At 43.7% G+C, this 20,962-nt stretch overlaps 1 protein-coding gene across 1 annotated transcript in view; it reads right to left on the bottom strand.

Moving 5' to 3' along the window:
• Window positions 1–2,491: 2,491 nt before the first annotated feature.
• The window catches only part of LOC115410980 (receptor-type tyrosine-protein phosphatase mu-like), a 188,462-nt gene continuing 169,991 nt past the window's right edge, over window positions 2,492–20,962 (bottom strand). Inside the window, 5 exon segments of the mRNA XM_030122845.1 lie at window positions 2,492–4,619; window positions 5,177–5,312; window positions 7,198–7,361; window positions 10,523–10,648; window positions 13,233–13,364. Coding sequence (XP_029978705.1) covers window positions 4,566–4,619; window positions 5,177–5,312; window positions 7,198–7,361; window positions 10,523–10,648; window positions 13,233–13,364 — 612 coding nt within the window. The 3' untranslated portion in view covers window positions 2,492–4,565.

Genomic DNA, 20,962 nt, shown 5'->3' with positions numbered 1-20,962 from the left:
ACTGCCCTCACATTGGCCACAACTTATGTAAAACTTTTTTGTGTTCAGTTTTAATGTGTAGGCTGTGTGATTTAATAGTTATCTAAGCAACGAGGATGCTAATACTTTTCAATTTATTATCTTTTTAATTTTATCATGGAACAACAAGTTATTTATTGGCACATTACAAAGCTGCATGAAGAAGATAAAATGCAGTCCAGCAGATCCATTAAACACTACTCTATGCCTTTATGTCAGTGACTTGTATGGTGATGCAAGGTTTTGAGGAAACTTAATGGGTTAGAGACCATTATGGTGTCAGTGACATTCACTGATGTGAGTAATCTTCACTCTCTCTGAATGTGAGGTCAATTATGTCGCAAACTTGAGCCATGATTTTTTTCTTTGTGAGGATGCCTTAGCTACTGCTTGGCGTGCTAACTCGTGCTAGTTAGTTCTTTACAGTTCTAATCTGTGTGAAATGTTATCAGTTGCACAATTTAGGTTATCTACAGGCCAATTTACAATCCAACTCAGTTTCTAAGAACAATAAAAAAAAAAAAAAAAGTTACCTTGTTTCTCTAGTCTAGAGAGTATTTCCGACTCTGTAGGCCTGTGGTGTCCAATATGTCGATTGTGTGGCATTAACAGTGAACCCAGATTTGATAAGTTATATAACTAACGCTCCCACTGGATTTCGAACCCTGGTCTCCTGTGTGACAGTCCGTTGCGGTACCTGCTGAACTATCCAACAAGTGATACTGTGACCCAATAATAGTACTTAATAACTTGTTCATTGACATATGTATTAATATATGGTGGTGGTAAATTATTTTGTCTTGTTTAAGTAGCACAAGCTGAAAAAGTGTGGGCAAGTTTATCAGGCGATGAAATTAAATAACAGAAATAGTAGAGGGTTGTTGTACATTGAGGGGGGCAGAGCTGGTGTCCTGTTGAGCCACCCTACCTGTGAAGGTGAGCTACCCAGAGCCCTGTAAAAAGAGTTGCAACATGCTTTGATGTGCCTGCTCCGGTGATCACGTGGTTCATAAGCCTGAATGGTTCCAAACAAACCAAGCGCACTCATGTTATTCTATGGGAGAAACAGCAGTGAGCATGATAAATCTCAAAATTAACCACACACAACCACTGTGTCACTACTGTGTGTATTGTTGTGTGCTATACTTCTGAGTAGTGTGGTTGACCACTGAAAGGACTGCATTTATTACTTTGAAAACTTAAGAAAGGTTTGTGTTAGCTTGGGTAGGCCACTTACGTGAGAGGTGCTAAGTTTACAAATTCATTCATTCTGCAATTGTACTGTACTTGTAAGGATAGACAATTAACCATTTTTAAGTTTTACTATCATAGGACTGAGGTGCAAGCAGAAAACAGTGGTTAGCTGTGAACACTGTGTGTCTGCCAAGCTCTGCTCTGATAACACACACAATAAGGCATTAACCAGTGGATAGCATGGTGGCTAACTTAGCATGTTAGCATTAGCATGGATACTAAACTCATTAAAAACTCAACATTAGCAAACTCACAACTCCACAGAATTCTTATAGGATGAGTTGGATCTTACAAACGCCAAGTGACATAAGTTTCACTTCCTTTAACTCATGAACAATAACTTTAATGAACTTTTACTGGCAGACCTCAGCTCTACAGCAACTCTCCTCATAATTACCTCAGCTGACAAACTTAACCAAACACCACCAGGTTCAGCAAAACTAAAATAAAACCCACCGATAACATTTGTACTAACATTACCTTATCTTAAAAACTCCATAATTTGTAGTTATAGTGGTGAAATCTCAACAGGTGGACAAGTCAAGCTAGCAAACTATAGGACAACATCTGAAAATCCAACATAACAGTTGTTTAAGAGATTAATTTATACAAACGCTAACATATACCAAAAATAAAATTTACAAGATAAATGTCCGCTAATACAGGAAGTACACTTGATAATTAGAAAGATGATGAAATCTTTTTAACTTTGCACTGGAATTCCTAGATCAACTGAAATAGAAGCGAATGTGTTCTGATGCAGCTACACTCAAAGTTTGGAACTATCGGCCCCTCCATAACCTGGAAGTAGGTCCATATTTCTTTCCGCCCTTTTTTACAACGGGAGTCTATGGAAATGTTGCAACTCTGTTTTTATCAAAGACTCTGAAGTTACCTTGCTGGTATCTTTTTTTGACAGTGCAGCTCAACTAGCCCAATTTAACCTATAGTTACAGCGCATTAGAAAACTGACTTAAATACTGCGCCACCAAAAAATAATTTCACCAGCCGCCACTGTTTCTCAGAGTGTCTTTGAGTGTCGGTAAACCTGGACCTGGTGGTCTTGGGTGTTTCAGGCTGAGTTTTGATGGGACTCTCTGGGATGGACATGCAGATCATGTGATGGTTTGTGTCGGGGTCGAGGAGGTTGCGATGTTTCGGCATTAACAATAAAACCAACTATTTCTAAAGATAAAATCTGCACATACAGAGTCTCCAGTCAAGTGTACATAGACTTTAATTTGCAAGTTTGGATAATTACAACATAAATAAAGACTTTTATTACATTAATGTTCTCATCAGCACCAGAGCCATCCGTCAGCGAGCAGAATGGCCCCACCCACCACTGACCAACCAGATGCAAAAACGTCGACCGTGAGCCGAGACGTCACGAACAGGGTGGGGTCATACAACCATAACCATATTTAACATTTTTGTGGTGGTGTTCATTTTCTTTAGTGTTCAAGGTTTATTTTAGTACACAACGTTCCATAAAGAACAGATTAAAACCACAACTTTAATGAGATGATTCATTTTGTTCAATCATTCCATTGTCTTTAGCTTGATGTCAAATTTAAACCAGAATACAGAAATGATCGGATCAGAGACGACAGTGTTTTCATCTGCCTTAACCTGTGCTGGAACATTAACATTTAAGGTGATAATTATGGACTGGACGTTCTAATCAGGAGAACGTTGTGTCCATTTGGTTCAGTCCAACAATGGAACATGATTGTCTTTGTCTGTGCTTCACAAAAACCACAACACTAACACTGAGAACAACTGAAGGAATAAATATTCTTCTTCTGCTTCCTCCTGTTCTATGTACATTATTAACATCTGCATCAACCGGTCCAGATCCAGAACCAGCAGATCCGCGTCCTGACCCGGGTTCGGTCCACATTAGATCCAGCGTAGAACCGGAGAACAAACACTCACCATTTTACACATGTAGGTCAAAAATGTGTGATTAAAGAAAATGAAAGAATTCAGATGTTCTGTCAGATGAAAGTGATCACATTATGAGGAACATCAAGAACCAAAATTCTGACAGAATCTCAAAGGTTTTCTCCATAAATCTTTTTTTTTTTTTTTTAATATTTCCTCTCCGTGGCTGTTTTCATTCATTTATCTAAACTGTGCTCATGATTTTAACGTTAAAGGCTGGCAGATTATTACCAGTTAGAGAGAAGGGATTCCAAACTGTGGCCCCGTTGGGTTGGGAAGGTACTGCAGGCAGGACATTTACAATAAATACATTAAAAAAGCAAAACATGTTCTAATGAAGTTTAAAATGACCATAAAGCTGTATTTTCATTTCATAAAGTAATGAAAACAAATAAAACAAAGTCATCGGATTGAAAACATCTCTTAAACTTTGACTTTTAATCCAGAACAGATCGGTATTGATCACCGATCCTAAAATGAATCAGTCAGTAGGTTTTCTGTTTAATGTCAGTGCTGAGGAGATGGTTCAGATTCATCCTGAAAACAGGTCCAGAGGTGGATTCACGTTCTGTTCCAGACCCTTCAACAACATCCAACACCATCTACTCATGTGAACCTGAACCAAAAAACCAGTGGCAGAACTCCATCCAAGTAACAGAACAGGGGAACATCCATCACAGAACCCCTTTTCATTGGTTGTTTCATCCATTTGACTGAATTTGGTCTCGATTTGGAGAAAACACACATCTTCGTGTTGGATTTTTGATTTTTCTGTTTTGTTATTATTCATGAAGGCTCCGTGTCACTGATTTTCCTCCTGTGTGAATTTATTGGACTTGAAAGATGTTAGATTTGGGATTCACCGGGCCGATCAATCAGCCAATCAGTCAAAACATCAATACTATTGTCTTGGGTTCAAAGGTCATGTTATCAGTTCAAAGCGACAGAACACAGATCCTCTGGACGGACGGACGTCCTACTCAGATGTGAAAAATAAAAACCAGGAGGACGTTTTGGTTCCTGCAGATTCTTCAGAACTTAACTATGACAGACGACACACACTGACCAGCAGAGGGCGTGAGTGTGTGTCCGCGCCGCTGTCGGACACACACTGACCAGCAGAGGGCGTGAGTGTGTGTCCGCGCCGCTGTCGGACACACACTGACCAGCAGAGGGCGTGAGTGTGTGTCTGCGCTGCCGTCGGACACAAGGCAGTGCAAACACCTCTCCTTGTTCAGTCTTCCTCCTCTTCATCCCGTCACACCCTGTGCAGCCATCGTCATCACCAGGAGGAGGAGGAGGAGGAGGTGTGGCTGGGGGGTGTGGCTGGGGGTGTGTGGTTGAGGTTAAGCTGAGTTGAGATACTCCAGAGCGACTTCATAACAGAATTTATACTGTTCCTGCAGAAACAGAGACAGGAACATTGATTTATGTTGAACCAAAGAAAGACAACACAACAAACAAACAAAAACAATAACACAAAAAGAGAAAAATAAACATGGGAACGTTGATTTATGTAGAACCAAGGAAAGAAAACAGAAAAACAATGAGACCGTAAGAACACAAGACAACACAAGAAAAACAACAAGACAACAACGGCAACACAACAGGACAAATGGACAAAGACAATAACACAAAAAGACGAATAAAAAAAGGAACGATGTTGGTTTATGTAAAACCAAAGAAAGAAAAGCGGAAACCAATGAGACAATACGAAGACAGCACAACAAAAACAACACAAGACCAATAAAGAAGAACAATATCACAACATAAACAAACATGTTCAAAAACAAATCAGTAGAATTATAACGTCATCAAATGTAGAGCGAGACACGAAGTCAGATTAAAATAGTTGAACAGAGGAACGTGAGACACTTGCGTGTGTTTATGTGTTTGTTTGTGTGTGTGTGTGTGTGTGTGTGTGTGTGTGTGTTTGTGTGTGTGTGTGTATGGTTACCAGTAGATCCACCATGTTGGGTTTGTTGTTCCTCAGAGTTTTAACAGCATGAAACACGTCAACACAACGCTGCTGTCGCAACATCTCACAAACAATACTGATACTGCAGAAGACGCCGCTGCGACCACCTCCGTTCCTGAAGAAGAAAAGACAGAAGTCAAACAGCTGCACTTCCCCAATATCAACACTAGATGGAGGCAGAGATCTATATGTTTATGTTCACATTTGAACAACGTCCTAAAAACATCCTCAGATACTTTTAACACTGACTGTACTTTTACTTCTGTACCTTCAGTACCACAGTATCTGTAGTACTACATTATCTGTTGCACCACAATATCTGCAGTACTATATTATCTGCAGAACCACAGTATTTTCAGTACTACAGTATCTGTAGTACTACATAATCTGCAACACCACACTATCTGTAGTACTACAGTATCTGTATTACCACAGTATCTGCAGAACTACACTATTGCCCCCGCAGCTGGGATAGGCTCCAGCAACCCCTGTGACCCTAGTGATCATAAAGCGGGTTCAGATAATGAATGAATGAATACCTGCAGAACCAAAGTATTTGAAGTACTACAGTATCTGTCATACTACATAATCTGTAGTACCACAGTATCTGCAAAACCACAGTATTTGCAGTGGTACAGTATCTGCAGTACTATATTATTTGCAGTATGACAGTATCTGTAGTACCACAGTATCTGCAAAACCTCAGTACCTGTAGTACTACATTATCTGCAGAACCACAGCATCTGTAGTACTGCATTATTTGCAGTACAACAGTATTTTCAGCACTACAGTATCTGTAGTACAACAGTATCTGCAGTACCACACTATTTGTAGTACTACAGTATCTATATATTACCACAGTATCTGTACTACTACAGTATCTGCAGTACCACAGTATCTGCAGTACTACAGTATCTGTACTACCACAGGTAAGTGTCAGCCGACAAGTAATGTTTCTGGTGTCATTTTGTGTTTTGGTCTGAGGCTCCGCCCATCACCTATCTCCCAATCACAAAGTCAGTAGTGTTTGGGCATTCAGGTTGCCAGTTCCACTGAGCCGCAGCTGGAACATTTCTGATCACAAATGTCTGGCGTTACTAAACCTAAAAGGCCTTGTTATGATTCCCAAACACATCATGACAAAGTGAGAAACAAAACAAGGATATGTATAGGAGATGCTTTTGAAACATGGAGACGGCTGAAAGTGGAGAAGAATTTGAAGACCGATGCTGAAGTTGCTCATTTTCTCCTGGACAGGTAAGATTCGGCTAAGTTTGGCTAACTTAATTATTCTTATTGTTTGCATGGGCATTTCAAATATTCTCTACAGTCGCATAAAGTTATGCATGTTCGTTCATAGTACGTTAGCCTGTATGCAGGTGGGTCATCAAATTGACCAGGTAATAAATTGTTTGAGAAACAAAAATGGTGACTTGTTATTGCTAACATTAGGAATGCATTATGCTGAGACAGAGCAACAGTGCCACCTACTGCCACCACGGTCTGACTCAAAGCTGTGTTTGATAAATAAAACTGAGAGTATCTTTAAGTGTGATTCAGTAAAAATTCTTGACCGATTCTGATACTTTCTGTTTCTAAATGTTATGTTTTTTGGTTTTCTTGTAAATGTTTCAGTTGTTCATCACATGATCTGTGAATGAAATAGATTAAAACTTACACAATTGTGAGAAAACCTCTAATAAAACATGAAATATTAATATGTGACATTAATGTCAGTGAAAAGACGTCTGATATTGAATCCAAACGATATCCAGGTGCATCCATGAAAAACCTAGTGTCATGTCCGAAGTAGATGAACCTAAAACTGACAGGAGGTCCTCAGTTTCCTCGGTTTCTGGTTCCAATGTGTGGTTTTGCCAAATGATGAGGACGTGTCCTACCTAAAGGGGTTTGGACGTACGAGGCCGATCAACGCCATCAGTACATTGGTTCTATTTCTGCTGTGTTTCTGCATGTGGGTGGAAGGGGCGGAGTCTTACAGGCAGTGCACCACAGTCCGGCCCTCGCCACCATCATATTCCTCCTGCCACTTATCCACCTGATGGACCAGTTTGAGGAAGGAGCGCTTGGAGACCGGCGTGTCCCGATACATGGGCCAACCCAGGAACTGGAACTGCTGCACCATTCGATACCCGTCCTGTGGCTGGAGAACAAAACAAACGCACCCAGATTAAACATCAAACACCCGACCCACCCTAACCCTGAGCGACAAACACAACACAAAAAGCTTCTCAATGGGAGGTGACAGGGAGGAAGAAGGCAGTAAATCAAACCCACTGCAAGCTAAATGCGAGCCACTGCAAGGAGGTAGGTGGTGGCGGTGGTCTGATCAAACACCACACACATTCTGTTCGACGCAGGAGGGGAAATGAAACGCAGCGGAGCCTAAACTCAGCCCGACAGGGAGGTGAGAGGCTTTAAATCAAACACATTCTGATCTAAATTTGGCCAAACAGGAGAGAAAATGGGGGTTAGGATCAAACGCAGCGCAGCCTCATGAGACGCAAATCAAATGCACTCTGACTGACTGAGGGCGTAAAGGGCGATCAAATCAAACACACACCCCCAATCCACCGAGGACTGTGATGCTCACAGCAGAACAAGAACAGTTTAATTTATCCTGTTTCACAACATCTTGGTTTAGCTTCAATGCTAATGATTTACCTGCGTAACCCTCGTTCTCTGAGGCCTGGAGTCTTGGATCTATTGAGATCTGTCCAAAAGAACAACTGTCACAGCAGTTCTACATCCACAACCATAACAATGTCGATGAAAATGGTTCTACTTCCACAACTGCAACATTGATAAAAATGGTTCTTCCACAACAGTAACAACGTAGATTAAAATGGTTCTACTTCCATGACCGCAACGACGTCCACGAAAACGGTTCTACTTCCATAATAACATAGATGAAAACGGTTCTACTTCCACGACCGCAACGATGTCTATGAAAACAGTTCTACATCCACGACTTCAACATCGATGAAAATGGTTCTACATTCACAACTGCACTGTTGATGAAAATGGTTCTTCCACAACCACAACAACGGAGATGAATATGGTTCTACATCCATAACTGCAACAACATAGATGAAAACGGTTCTACTTCCATAACTGCAACGACGTCTATGAAAAAGGTTCTACGTCCACAACCGCAACAGCGTAGATAAAAACAGTTCTACTTCCACAACCGCAATGACCCAGATGAAACCGGTTCTACTTTCACAACCGCAACAGCATCGATGACATGGTTCTATCTCCACAACTGCAGCAATGTCAATGAAATGGTTCTACCTTCACAACCGCAATGACGCTGACAGTGTGAACGACAATGACACGAGGCTGATTCTTATTAATAGAACATACATTACATACAACAAATAGAACAGACCAAAAGAACAGACATATCACATTCTATTCCTCTGAGTTTAATGAAAAAGCATGAGGTCATTCACACTCATTATACTTCTTGTTGTCTGTCATGTGTTTGGATCTTCATGCATGAAATACAATGATGTCAGGTCCTGACGTTCCATAGGACCCTGTTCTGGATCATACTGGACTGTTTGAGATCAACAACAGTGTTTTATTTGACAGTTCCAGTCTGAAGTCTGGACTCATCTTCTCATTCAGTGTTTTTTTGTTTTGTTTTGTTTTGTTTTGTATTGTCACCATGTTATACATTGTAGAATAATACTGAAGATATTAAAATTATGAAAGAAGACTTATGGAAACAGAAAAGTGTAAATAAAGCAGAATATGTTGAATATTCTATCCTTTTGCTTCGGTCACTCTTTGTTCTCTCAGATTCGTGAGGTAATCATCTGGAGTGGTTTTCAATTAACAGATCTGTCTGGTTAGAGTTAATTAGTGGAGTTTCTTGTCTTTTGAAAGTGTTTGAACCCTTCAGTGGTGTTGGTCCATAGTTCCATACAGTGGACAGTCCAATTCCACTACTGTACTACTCCAGATTATGAGAAGAACCATTGAGCCAAATCAAGAGAAACCACAGTCCATCACTACTTTAAGACTTGAACGTCAGCTCATTAAAAGAATTTTAAAAGGATCCTCAAGTCCCAAAAGAGGATGAGCCCAGGAAAGGAAGACCAGGAGTTAACTCTGCTGCAGAAGGTGAGGTCCTCAGTTACCAGCCTCAAAAACCACACATTATGAGTTCCTGACATTAGAACCCACATAAAGCTCCACAGAGTTCAAGCAGTAGAAACATCTGAACATCAACTGATCGGAAGAAGAAGAAGATGAAGAGAACTGCTTGGACCAAGATACTCCATGAATGGACATTAGACAAGTGGACGTCTGTACTTTGGTCTGAGCTTTTTGCTTCCATGTCTTTGTGAGACCTGTGAAAGGTGAGTGGACGGTTTTCTACTTGTGTGGTTTTCTCCAGGCTTCATGGTAGACCATGAAGCCTGGAGGAGCAGGTGTGATGGTGTGGGGGATGTGGAGGGGCTTTGGTGGTGATACTGTTGGTGAGACAGTGACCATAGTGTTCTGCAGAGGCATCCCATCACATCTGGATTGTTCTTCGTGGGTCCATTATCTGTTTTCTATCATGACCATGACCCCAAACACACCTCCAGGCTTTGGAAGGACCATCTGACCAAGAAGGTAGTGATGGAGTCTCTATCAGATGAACCTGACCTCCACAACCAATGCGATAGTTTAGGATGAGTTGGAGGTAAAGCAACCGATAAGAACTCATCACCTCTGGAACTCATTTTGGGGTTGGCCGAGAACCATTCCAGGAGAAAACCTCATGAAGCTGACTGAAAGAATGAGACTAAAATATTAACCTCCTAGGACCCACTGTCCACATTTGTGGACAAGAGTTTCACAACTTTATACAAAAAAAAAGGAAAGAAAAGAAAATTGTCCACCACAAAGGACATTCCATAAAAATTTTACAAACTTCATCTGAAAATACTGTTGCATCATGAGATTTCCAATATAGGCACTTATTTAATAAAAAATAAAAAAGCTTGTACTTTGCTGACATGTCCTGGGTCTTAGGAGGTTAAACATTTTGGTTTGTTCAACACTCCACACCAATGAGAAGATATGTCCAAACCTTTGTCTGGCGTTCTGTGATATGGGTATGTGGACCTAAGATTCACATCTACAACAGGTGATCAGCTGTTTACAATGACATCTACCAGTGGAGACAATCTTACAGATTCTCCATCAAACCTAGATGACCAGTGTAGGTGATTTCTAATGTTCTAGTCGTCATCTACAGTGAACACTCTGAACGAATGGAGGAGACAGAGTGAGAATGAAACGCACCCTTGCCGTGTTATAGATCCTGAAGATGCGGCTGATGACATCCTCCTCCAGATCTGCAGAGACGAACTCCACCTGCAGTGAACCAAGGCGATGGAGGCCATTCTCCGGCCAGTACTGAGGACACAGCTGGAAGAACATCAGGTGGAAGAACATAAGATTAACCTTCACAGACCGCCTGAACGACCACTCAGACTCAAAGCAGAAGAACAGTAACAAACACATGATTTGTAGATTCAGGCCATTAAGGAGGTCAAAGGTCACCTGCAGATGGTAAGGGTTAAATATAACCTCATCATATTCATATTCATCTGAAACATGCATCTTAGTTTGCTTAGTCTGTTTATCACTATTCACCCGGTGTCCCTTTTCCCTACCCTCCTCTGGGGGAGTGGCTACTGTTTCAGTTGTAGAAGCCTGCAGCCTAATGACAACGGGATCTGAGATGGACCCCCTCATGTGCTCCCACTCTACTGCATCCTTACAGACTGGAACTACATCTGCAAATGGACGTCCATCGGTCCTGGTGCATCTACAGCCTGTCCGTCCATGGGAGTGGATCTGTCCTTCACTGTGGTTGTCCCTCAGGTTTCACTTTTCCCACTGGGTTTTGGAGTTGTTCCTTGCCTACAAGGAGGGTCTAAGGACGGGGGATGCCCAGGACATTAGATCCATTTCCTTCATCTACTGTTTATTTGACTGTTGTTTGTTTTCATATCCAACTAATTCTGTAAAGCCCTGTGAGGTAGCCTTGTTGTGATATAGGGCTGAACAAATAAAACTGAACCAAACTGAATCTACATCTCACTGTCCTTCTGATAAACTGCTAACCCTAACCCTAACCCAACTCACAACACTTTGCATCTGGGGAAAATAGCTCAACAGTGCCCCCTATGAAATGTAGTTTGACCCAGACCAGTTTTAGATCCAGATGCAAAAAAACCCCAAAAGGGGGTAAAAAGGCCTCCTGGAGCTGAACCCTGACTCCAACAGGAAGTCCAGCCTTTACACTATATTTCACTCATTTGTTGGGCGTAAACCCTCGACTTCCTGCTGTTTTCAGATTTATTTACCTGAGTTTTTGGTTTTCATGCCAGTTTCACAGGTTTAATGACACATAACATTCTGTTCTTGGTTTAAGGTTAGGGTTAAGGTTCTGCGGTTAGACTTAAGGTTCTCCGGATAGGGTTGAGGTTTTTCGATTAGGGTTAAAGTTCTCCGGTTACGGTAAAGGTTCTCCTGATAGAGTTAAGACTGTCCAGTTAGAGTTCAGGTTCTCTGTTTAGGGTTAAGGTTCTCTGGTTAGAGTTAAGGTTCTCCGGTTAAAGTTAAGGTTCTCCTATTAGAGTTAAGGTTGTCCGGTTAGAGTTAAGATCCTCTGTTTAGGGTTAAGGTTCTCTGGTTAGAGTTAAGGTTCTGTTAAAGTTAAGTTTCCACGGTTAAGGTTCTCTGCTTAGGGTTAAGGTTCTCCGGTTAGAGTTAAGGTTCTTTGGTTAGGGTTAAGGTTGTCTGGTTAGAGTAAAGGTTGTCTGGTTAGAGTAAAGGTTGTGTGGTTAGAGTAAAGCAGGCATGTCCAAAGTCCGGCCCGGGGGCCAATCACGGCCCGCGGTCAGATTTTATACGGCCCACAGCTTGGGTTTTATAATGTATTCTTTATGGCCCGCTTGGACTGTTGAACCGAGTACATGAATCATAAAAGGTTCAAAATGCAGTTCCTCCTTTCACCTCATGGTGGCAGCACCACTCTAACTCTATCTGGATCTGTGACTTTGCCGTGAACCTTTTTCGCTAATTTCTAACCATGGCGCCTGTAAATAAAAAAAACGGAAGTTGACAGTGAGGGCCGCCGCTTCCAGGAGAGATGGGAATTACAATTTTTTTTCACTGAAAATCAAGGTGATTGTGTTTCCCTAATTTGTCAAGAGACTGTTGTCTTGTTTAAGGAATTCAACGTAAAGAGACACGAGCAGACAAAACATGCTAACGCATACAACAAGCTAGCAGGGAGTGAGCGCTCCGAAAAAGTGAAGCAAATTCAAGCTGCTTTAAACTCACAACAGTGACTCTTCATGTGAACCAGTGAGTTCAGTGAATTCACCACCAGGGCAGGCTACCAAGTTGCCAGGTTAGTTGCCTATAATTGCTGGTGTTATGTACTTGTAGATGTGACACAAAATATTACTCTCTGAATGATTTTGTGAAAGACAAGAGTAAGAGTCATATGTTTTCATCTTAAATATTAACAGACTTTGCATTACTGAGTAATATATGAGTAATGATTACTCATATAAGTCATGTTTAAAATGAATGTGGGGTTAAGATTTTTATCAACTTCTTGGACGTTTAAGATACTCCACACGGTTTGTTCTATGTTATCTGACTCCATATGTGAAAGGAAGGCAGAATTTTTTTTTTTTTTAATTTGTTCACACCTGAGTGGCTTAGATTTGGTTACATTGCCATTTAAAAAAAAATGATATTTTGACAATGAAAATAAAGTTGTTTTTAAAATTATCGCTTTTATATGTAATTTTTACTGTTTAAAAAATGTCTGAAGGGACCACTGGCCCCTGGCAATGTCCACATTATCAGATCTGGCCCTCTTTAAAAAAAGTTTGGACACCCCTGGAGTAAAGGTTCTCTGCTCAGAGTTAAGGTTCTTTGTTTAGGGTTAACCAGGATGTTGTATTGTACTTGTGTGGTGTTATGTTACCTGTGCCGGGTCAACGTCGTTTAACATGACGATGGACGTACAGTGGTAGTCGAGGACCAGACGCCAGAAGTCCTTCACTGTGTTGGGCAAAGGATGCTGGGTAACGATGAATGCGGACGGCTGCTTGTAGCTCTGCAGAAACACCAACACAATCAACAACGACAAGTGAAAAAGTAGGCGGGACTTACTAATACCTCTGCCACTCTTACTCATTGATACCCTGCCTGCAAAGGCAAGGCAAATGTATTTGTATAGCACAATTCATACACAGGGCAATTCACAGTGCTTTACTAAAATGGAAGAGACAAGTTAAAAATGCACAATAAAACTTAAATAATAATCAATTAAAATAAAGTAAAAGAGAAGAGTGCGTATAGAACCCTTTCAGTTTTTCTATGCACAGCTGAACAGAGCTGTTTTCAGCCTGGACTGAAACACTGTCAGAGTAGAGGCCTGTCTCACTGTTCCAGAGTTTAGCTGCACAGAACTGAAACACAGCTTCACTGTGTTTAGTCTTGACTCTGGGCACCAGCAGAAGACCAGTCCATGAGGTTCTCAGGGTACAAGATGGTTCATATGAGACCAACACGTCACAGATGTACGTTGGTGCTAGACCATGGACAGACTTACAGACCAGCAGAGCTGTTTTAAAGTCTATTCTCTGAGCCACAGGAAGCCAGTGCAGAGACCTGAGCACAGGTCGTACTTTCTATGGTCGTACTTTCTGGTTCTAGTCAGGACTCGAGCAGCAGCGTTCTGGATGTTCTGCAGCTGTCTTACAGCTGGTTTAGAGAGTCCAGTCAGAAGGCCGTTACAGTAGTCTAACCTGCTAGAGATAAATGCATGGATAAGTCTGTCTAAGTCTGCTTTAGACAGTAAACCTTTGATTCTGGCGATGTTTTTGAGATGATGAAAGGCGGATGATGTAAGTGATTTAACATGGCGGTTAAAGTTTAGGTCTGAGTCCATTATTACCCCTAGATTTCTAACCTGATTTTTGAAGTAAGGGATTCAAGATGACTGCTGACACTGTCTCTGGGTTTTTTGTGGGCTGAAGACAATAACTTCAGTCTTGTCTGAGTTTAATTGGAGAAAGTTGTTTTGCATCCACACAGCGATCTGTTGGAGGGTGTGACGGAGCATCCCCTTTACTGAGTGCGGACAGTACGCTCTCACACACACACACACACACACACGCACACACACACGCACACACAATACACGACGCACAAGTACACACCACACACACTACACGATGCACATGTACACACCATGCACACACAATACGTGTCACACAGGTACACGCCACACACATCCACACAAGTACACGTCGCACACACACACACACACACACACATACACACACACACACATACAGTAGTTCGAACAAGGGTGCACACTTGTTTGTTCTACACATCAACACATGCACACATTCGACACTCAGGCTGTACACTCACCACATGCGCTGCTTCCTGCAGACTGACCCGAGCTGGCCAAACAGGGGCGTAGCTAATGTCACCGTTTAATAAAGGGGGTGTCGGGCGGGAAAATGGTCACCTGACCGTTTAATTAGTGGTTTCCACTTATTAAGGTTATTTCTCTCTGGTAGAGAGTGGTATATGATAAAAATAGAGTGGAAAGGTTAAAGGGGGTATTTTTCTTTATTTGTCTTGTGGTTTGAGGTTTCGTGTTATTGTGATTTTCTGAGGAAAACTCATGTTTGTTTAATTGATTGCTGTGGATCATGCCCAGTGGGAGGGGCTTTTCCCTATATATGTCGGCCATTTTGGCTTTGTTGGGTGTCTGAAAAAGCTGACGACACATTGTAGGTGTTTTGTCAGTCTGCAAAGAGGTTTTTTTTTTTAGTTATTTCTTTTTCCTGTTAATATTCTGTAAATAGCGGTCACTGGGTTTGGGAAGACTGGAATAAAAAAAAAAGAACCTTAAAAGGAAGACCTTCAATTTTTTTGTTGTTGTTTTTTTCCTCTGACTAGCCACATTATTAACTTTACAAAGTTGAGCCACGCTACATTTATGGTGTCAGAAGTGGGATGGCTAGTCGGAAGAAGACTGTCCGTCTACGTCGAACAAGGACAGGCCTGCGTTCACAGCAACAACAGCCGCAGCAGGAAATGGCAGCAGCCAGTTATGACCCAGACTGGGAATCAGCCTCATCCTCAGAGGAAGAGGACAAAGAAGTGAAGCCTGCTCCAGCGACAGTGAGTGACACTGAAGCAGGGCTTATGGGGCTAATGAGAGACTTCCTAGCAGCCCAGAGTCGAAGAGAGGAGGGTCTTTTGGCTGAACTACAGGGCTTGAGAGTTTCTTTGTCACAAGCTGGAGACGCTGCTGTAACCCCCAGCACATTAACCACTAGTAGTCCACGAATGGGGCTACCTACACCGACACCTCGACAACGACACCTGCATGCCTCAGCTGAAGCACTCTCCCTCCAGCAGCCATATGCCAACAGCAGTCCTGAGCAGCCTAGACCTGAGTGTAGACCTCAGGCTGAACCAAAGATACCCCCATATCAGCTTGGGGAGGACATTGAGAACTATTTATTGCGTTTTGAATGCATTGCTCGAACATGGAGATGGCCGGAGGATGAATGGGCCTGTCGACTCGTTCCCCTGCTGTCTGGGAAGGCCTTGGAGGCCTACAGTGCGATGGACGAGGAGAAGGCCCATTGCTACAGGGACCTGAAAGCTGCACTGTTGGTGAAGTTCGACATCTCTCCCGAGACGTACCGACAACAGTTCCGCTCACTCAGTGTACCACCTGGGGAGAACCCAACTGAGACCTACCACCGGCTGAGAGGCCTTTACCGACGCTGGATTTGGCCAGAGCAACACACAAAGGAGGAGATTGGTGAAGCCATCATCCTGGAACAGCTGCTGCGAGTACTTCCTGCCGAGATGAGGACCTGGGTGAAAGAGCATGACCCGACGGACGGCCACCAGGCAGCCAAGCTGGCTCTACAGTACCTCAACGCCCGCCGAGGAGGACCAGCCACTCGATCCATCAGCACCGTCCAGAGGTCTACGTTCCAGCCATCCCAGCCAAAGCCTGCAAGGAGGGAGACCACTCACCAGGAGCCTCCAGGTATCTCCGGTTCAGCCCCAAACCAACTTGGAGCAGGTAAAGAACTGGTGTGCTATTATTGCCGGCAAGCTGGCCACAAAGCCTCTCTGTGTCCCTTGCGTAGAGCTAAATTGGCAGGTGCTTGCTATGCAGCCCGACCTGAAGTGACTGATAGCACAGTAGGACTGCAGCGCTACAAAGTGGTGACTGTTAATGGTGCACAGGTGACTGCTTTGCTTGACAGTGGCAGTTTCATGTCACTGGTTAGGCATGACTTGGTGCCACTTAATGCAATAGACTATAGCCGGCAAGAGGATGTAGTGTGCGTGCATGGAGATAAGCATCCATACCCCACCACTGAATTGACACTGACAATTGATGAACAGCCTTATTTATTGACTGTGGGGGTTGTGAAGGACCTGCCTGTTGCAGCTGTCTTGGGCTGGGACTTGCCAACACTGTTGGACTTGCTGGTAAATCAACCAGCTGAAACTGACTATGAAAAAACAAAGGAATGTGAAAATAATATGTCATGTCCTGTTGTTACTCGTGCTCAAGCAAAAGCTGGTGTCCAACTACTCTCAAACGGTGATAGTGGGGTGTGTGACAGGGACATTCAGGAACTGATACCAAGTGACAGGGACATTCAGGAACCAATACCAAATGACTTGGGTGTTCTGCCACTTCCAAACCTTGACAGTAGTTTGTTTAGTATCAGTACCAAAGGTCCAAGAAAATCCCGCCGCCAACGCCACTTTGAAAAGCAGCTTAGGTCGGCGGAGCCTAAAATAACTGGTTCATTGTTGAATAATGTGTGGTCTGTACCTGTAAATGTTGCTGAGTTACAGAGAGATGATAATACTTTGAAACAACTGTTTATGAATGTGGGTAAATGAAAAAAAACCCATCGTGGCTGGGGGAAAGATCAGTTTATTGTGGACAATGGTGTGTTGTATGCTCTGAGTGATGATTGTAAACGGTTGGTAGTGCCTGCTAGTTGCAGGACTCTTGTTATGCACCTAGGGCACACACTTCCATGGGCGGGGCACTTGGGTCGTCACAAAACATACCTACGTATAAGCTCACGGTTTTACTGGCCTTCCATGTACAAAGACATTCAGCAATACTGTGCCACTTGTCCCATCTGTCAGAAAAACATGCACTGTCCGTAAATCAGATCGAGCTTTTTTGCATCCACTCCCTGTCATTTCCACCCATTTCACAGGATTGCCATGGACATTGTAGGTCCTCTGGTACAAAGCAGCAGTGGCCATCAGTACATCCTGGTTGTGTGTGACTATGCGACCCGCTACGCAGAGGCCTTTCCCCTGTGTTCGATCACCACGCCGGCTGTGTTGCGTGCCTTGGTCCAGTTATTCTCGAGGGTGGGCATACCTGATGAGATCCTGACGGACCAAGGAACCAACTTCACCTCCAAGCTGATGCAGCTCTTCCAGAAACAACTGGGCATTGCCGCAATCAAAACCACACCATACTATCCACAGACAGATGGCCTTGTGGAGCGCTTCAATTAGACGCTAAAAAGAATGCTGCAAAAGTTTGTGGATGACACCGGTAAGGACTGGGACCGCTGGTTACCATTCCTACTCTTTGCAAACCGCGAAGTCCCACAGGCTTCAACAGGTTTTTCGCCATTCGAGCTATTGTATGGTTGGGATGTGCAGGGCCCACTGGACTTATTACGTAAGGGCTGGGAAGCCCCAGCCACCATGCAGAAAGACAAAGGTATCTTGCAGTTTATATTGGAGATGAGGGAGCGACTTGCCAAGTACCAGGAGGAAGCTGAGATCAACTTGCTTAAGGCACAGAAGAACCAGAAATTATGGTACGACCAACAGGCCCGGCGTCGTGATTTCCAGCCTGGACAAAAGGTTCTTCTGCTTCTTCCTTCATCCAGCCACAAGCTCTACTTGCTAAATGGCAGGGACCATACACCATCACTAGGAGGATGGGTCCAGTCACCTATGAGGTTTGTCACCCAGAAAAGAAGAAGGCAAAGCAAACATATCATGTGAATTTCTTGAAAGAGTGGAGGGAACAAGCAGAACAAGTCCCGGTGAAGGTGTTGATGGCCAGGAGGGTTGAGGATGAGGATCTGGATGCTGGACCTGAGACCTTCAGAGCATCTTCTGGTCCTGTACTAGCCCATCTACATCCGGATCAGGCGGCACAATTACATCAGGTGTTCGAGAAGCTGCCATCCATATTCGCAGCCAACCCCGGCAAGACAACTCTGGTGGAACATGTCATTCGCCTGAAAGATGGACGGCCAATCCGGCAATGTCCATATCGTGTCCCACAACAGTTGGTGGAGAAATTGCGGACTGAGGTGGAGGAGATGCTGAAGTCTGGGGTGATTGAGCCGTCCACCTAAGAATGGTGCAGTTTGGTGGTTATTGTCCTCAAGAAGGATGGTTCCCTTCGGATCTGCATTGACTTCAGGAAGCTCAACGCCATCTCAGAGTTTGATGCATACCCTATGCCATGAGTTGATGATTTACTGGAAAAGATTGGGGCTGCCAGGTTCATCACCACCCTGGATCTATGCAAGGGGTACTGGCAGGTTCCCCTGGAGGAGTCAAGTCGACCTTATACTGCTTTCCAGACACCAGCTGGACTGTTCCAGTTCAAGGTAATGCCCTTTGGTTTGCATGGAGCGCCAGCTACTTTCCAACGGCTGATGAACAGAGTACTCCAGGGATGTGACCACTGCAGTGCTGCGTACTTAGACGATGTGGTGATTTTCAGCAACTCCTGGTAAGAACATGTGCAGCAGGTGTCTTTGGTTCTTGGGAAAATCCAGAAAGCAGGACTGACTCTAAACCCTGCCAAGTGTGAATGGGCTCGACAGGAAACTCGCTATCTGGGATACCTGTTGGGAAGAGGGGAAGTGCGCCCACAAGTGGACAAAGTGGAAGCTGTCCAAAACTGTCCTTGGCCACGTACCAAGAAGGAGGTGCGGTCCTTTCTGGGTCTCGTAGGATGGTACAGGAGGTTTGTTCCCCAATTTTCCACCATTGCAGCCCCACTGACTGTTTTGACTCAGAAAAACCAAAAGAACCCAGTAATCTGGTCAGAGGAGTGTCAAGCTGCCTTCAAGTCTTTGAAAAGATGTCTTTGTTCCTCACTGGTGCTCAAGAGTCCAGATTTCAGGCAAGAGATTTCTGGTCCAAGTGGATGCCTCAGCAGTTGGTCTTGGAGCAGTTTTGGCCCAAGGGGATGCTGGACAGGAGCATCCAATCCTGTACCTGAGCCGCAAGCTCCAGCCACGTGAGGACCAGGTACTCAACGGTGGAAAAAGAGGGCCTAGCTATTAAGTGGGCATTAGAGAGCCTACGATACTACCTCCTAGGACGAGAGTTTGATCTGGAGACTAGACCATCGGGCTCTTATGTGGATCCACTCCATGAAAGACCACAATAGTCGTCTTACCCGGTGGTACCTCTCCCTACAACTATCAAGTTTGCCATTTGGCACCGAGCAGGCAAGTCCAATGTAGTGGCCGACTACCTCTCCAGACTGCCGCACATCGCCAATCTCCGAGAGGAGAGGGATGATGTGACGGAGCATCCCCTTTACTGAGTGCGGACAGTGCGCACTCACACACACGCACATGCGCACACACACACACGCACACACAATACACGATGCACAAGTACATACCACACACACTACACGACGCACAAGTACACACCACGCACACACCACGCACACACAAAACACGCCACGCACACACAATACGTGTCACACAGGTACACGCCACACACATCCACACAAGTGCACATCGCAGACACACACACACACATACAGTAGCTCGAACAAGGGTGCACACTTGTTTGTTCTACACATCAACACATGCACACATTCGACACTCAGGCTGTACACTCACCACATGCGCTGCTTCCTGCAGACTGACCCCGAGCTGGCCAAACAGGGGCGTAGCTAATGTCACCGTTTAATAAAGGGGGTGTCGGGCGGGAAAATGGTCACCTGACCGTTTAATTAGTGGTTTCCACTTATTAAGGTTATTTCTCTCTGGTAGAGAGTGGTATATGATAAAAATAGAGTGGAAAGGTTAAAGGGGGAATTTTTCTTTATTTCTCTTGTGTTTTGAGGTTTCGTCTTATTGTGATTTTCTGAGGAAAAATCATGTTTGTTTAATTGATTGCTGTGGGTCATGCCCAGTGGGAGGGGCTTTTCCCTATATATGTCGGCCATTTTGGCTTTGTTGGGTGTCCTGAAAAAGCTGACGACACATTGTGGGTGTTTTGTCAGTCTGCAAAGAGGTTTTCTTTAGTTATTTCTTTTTCCTGTTAATATTCTGTAAATAGCTGTCACTGGGTTTGGGAAGACTGGAATAAAAAAAAAACCTTAAAGGAAGACCTTCAATTTTTGTTGTTGTTTTTTTCCTCTGCCTAGCCACATTATTAACTTTACAAAGTTGAGCCATGCTACAGAGGGTTAGGGTTAAACAGTGATCTGTTGGAGGCAGCGACAGAATGAGTCCATGGGCCCATGTTCACCTGCTGTCTGTGAGATGTGGTCGTCTACATAGTTGTGGTAGGGCATGTTATTACTGCATATTAACTGGCTGAGGGGCAACATGTAAAGAATCTGAACAAAAG

Source organism: Sphaeramia orbicularis, chromosome 20 (genome assembly GCF_902148855.1).
Source record: "Sphaeramia orbicularis chromosome 20, fSphaOr1.1, whole genome shotgun sequence".
NCBI classification, from domain to species: Eukaryota; Metazoa; Chordata; class Actinopteri; order Kurtiformes; family Apogonidae; genus Sphaeramia; species Sphaeramia orbicularis.
Note: the sequence above shows the minus strand (reverse complement) of the source record. Positions and strands in the feature narration are given on the sequence as shown.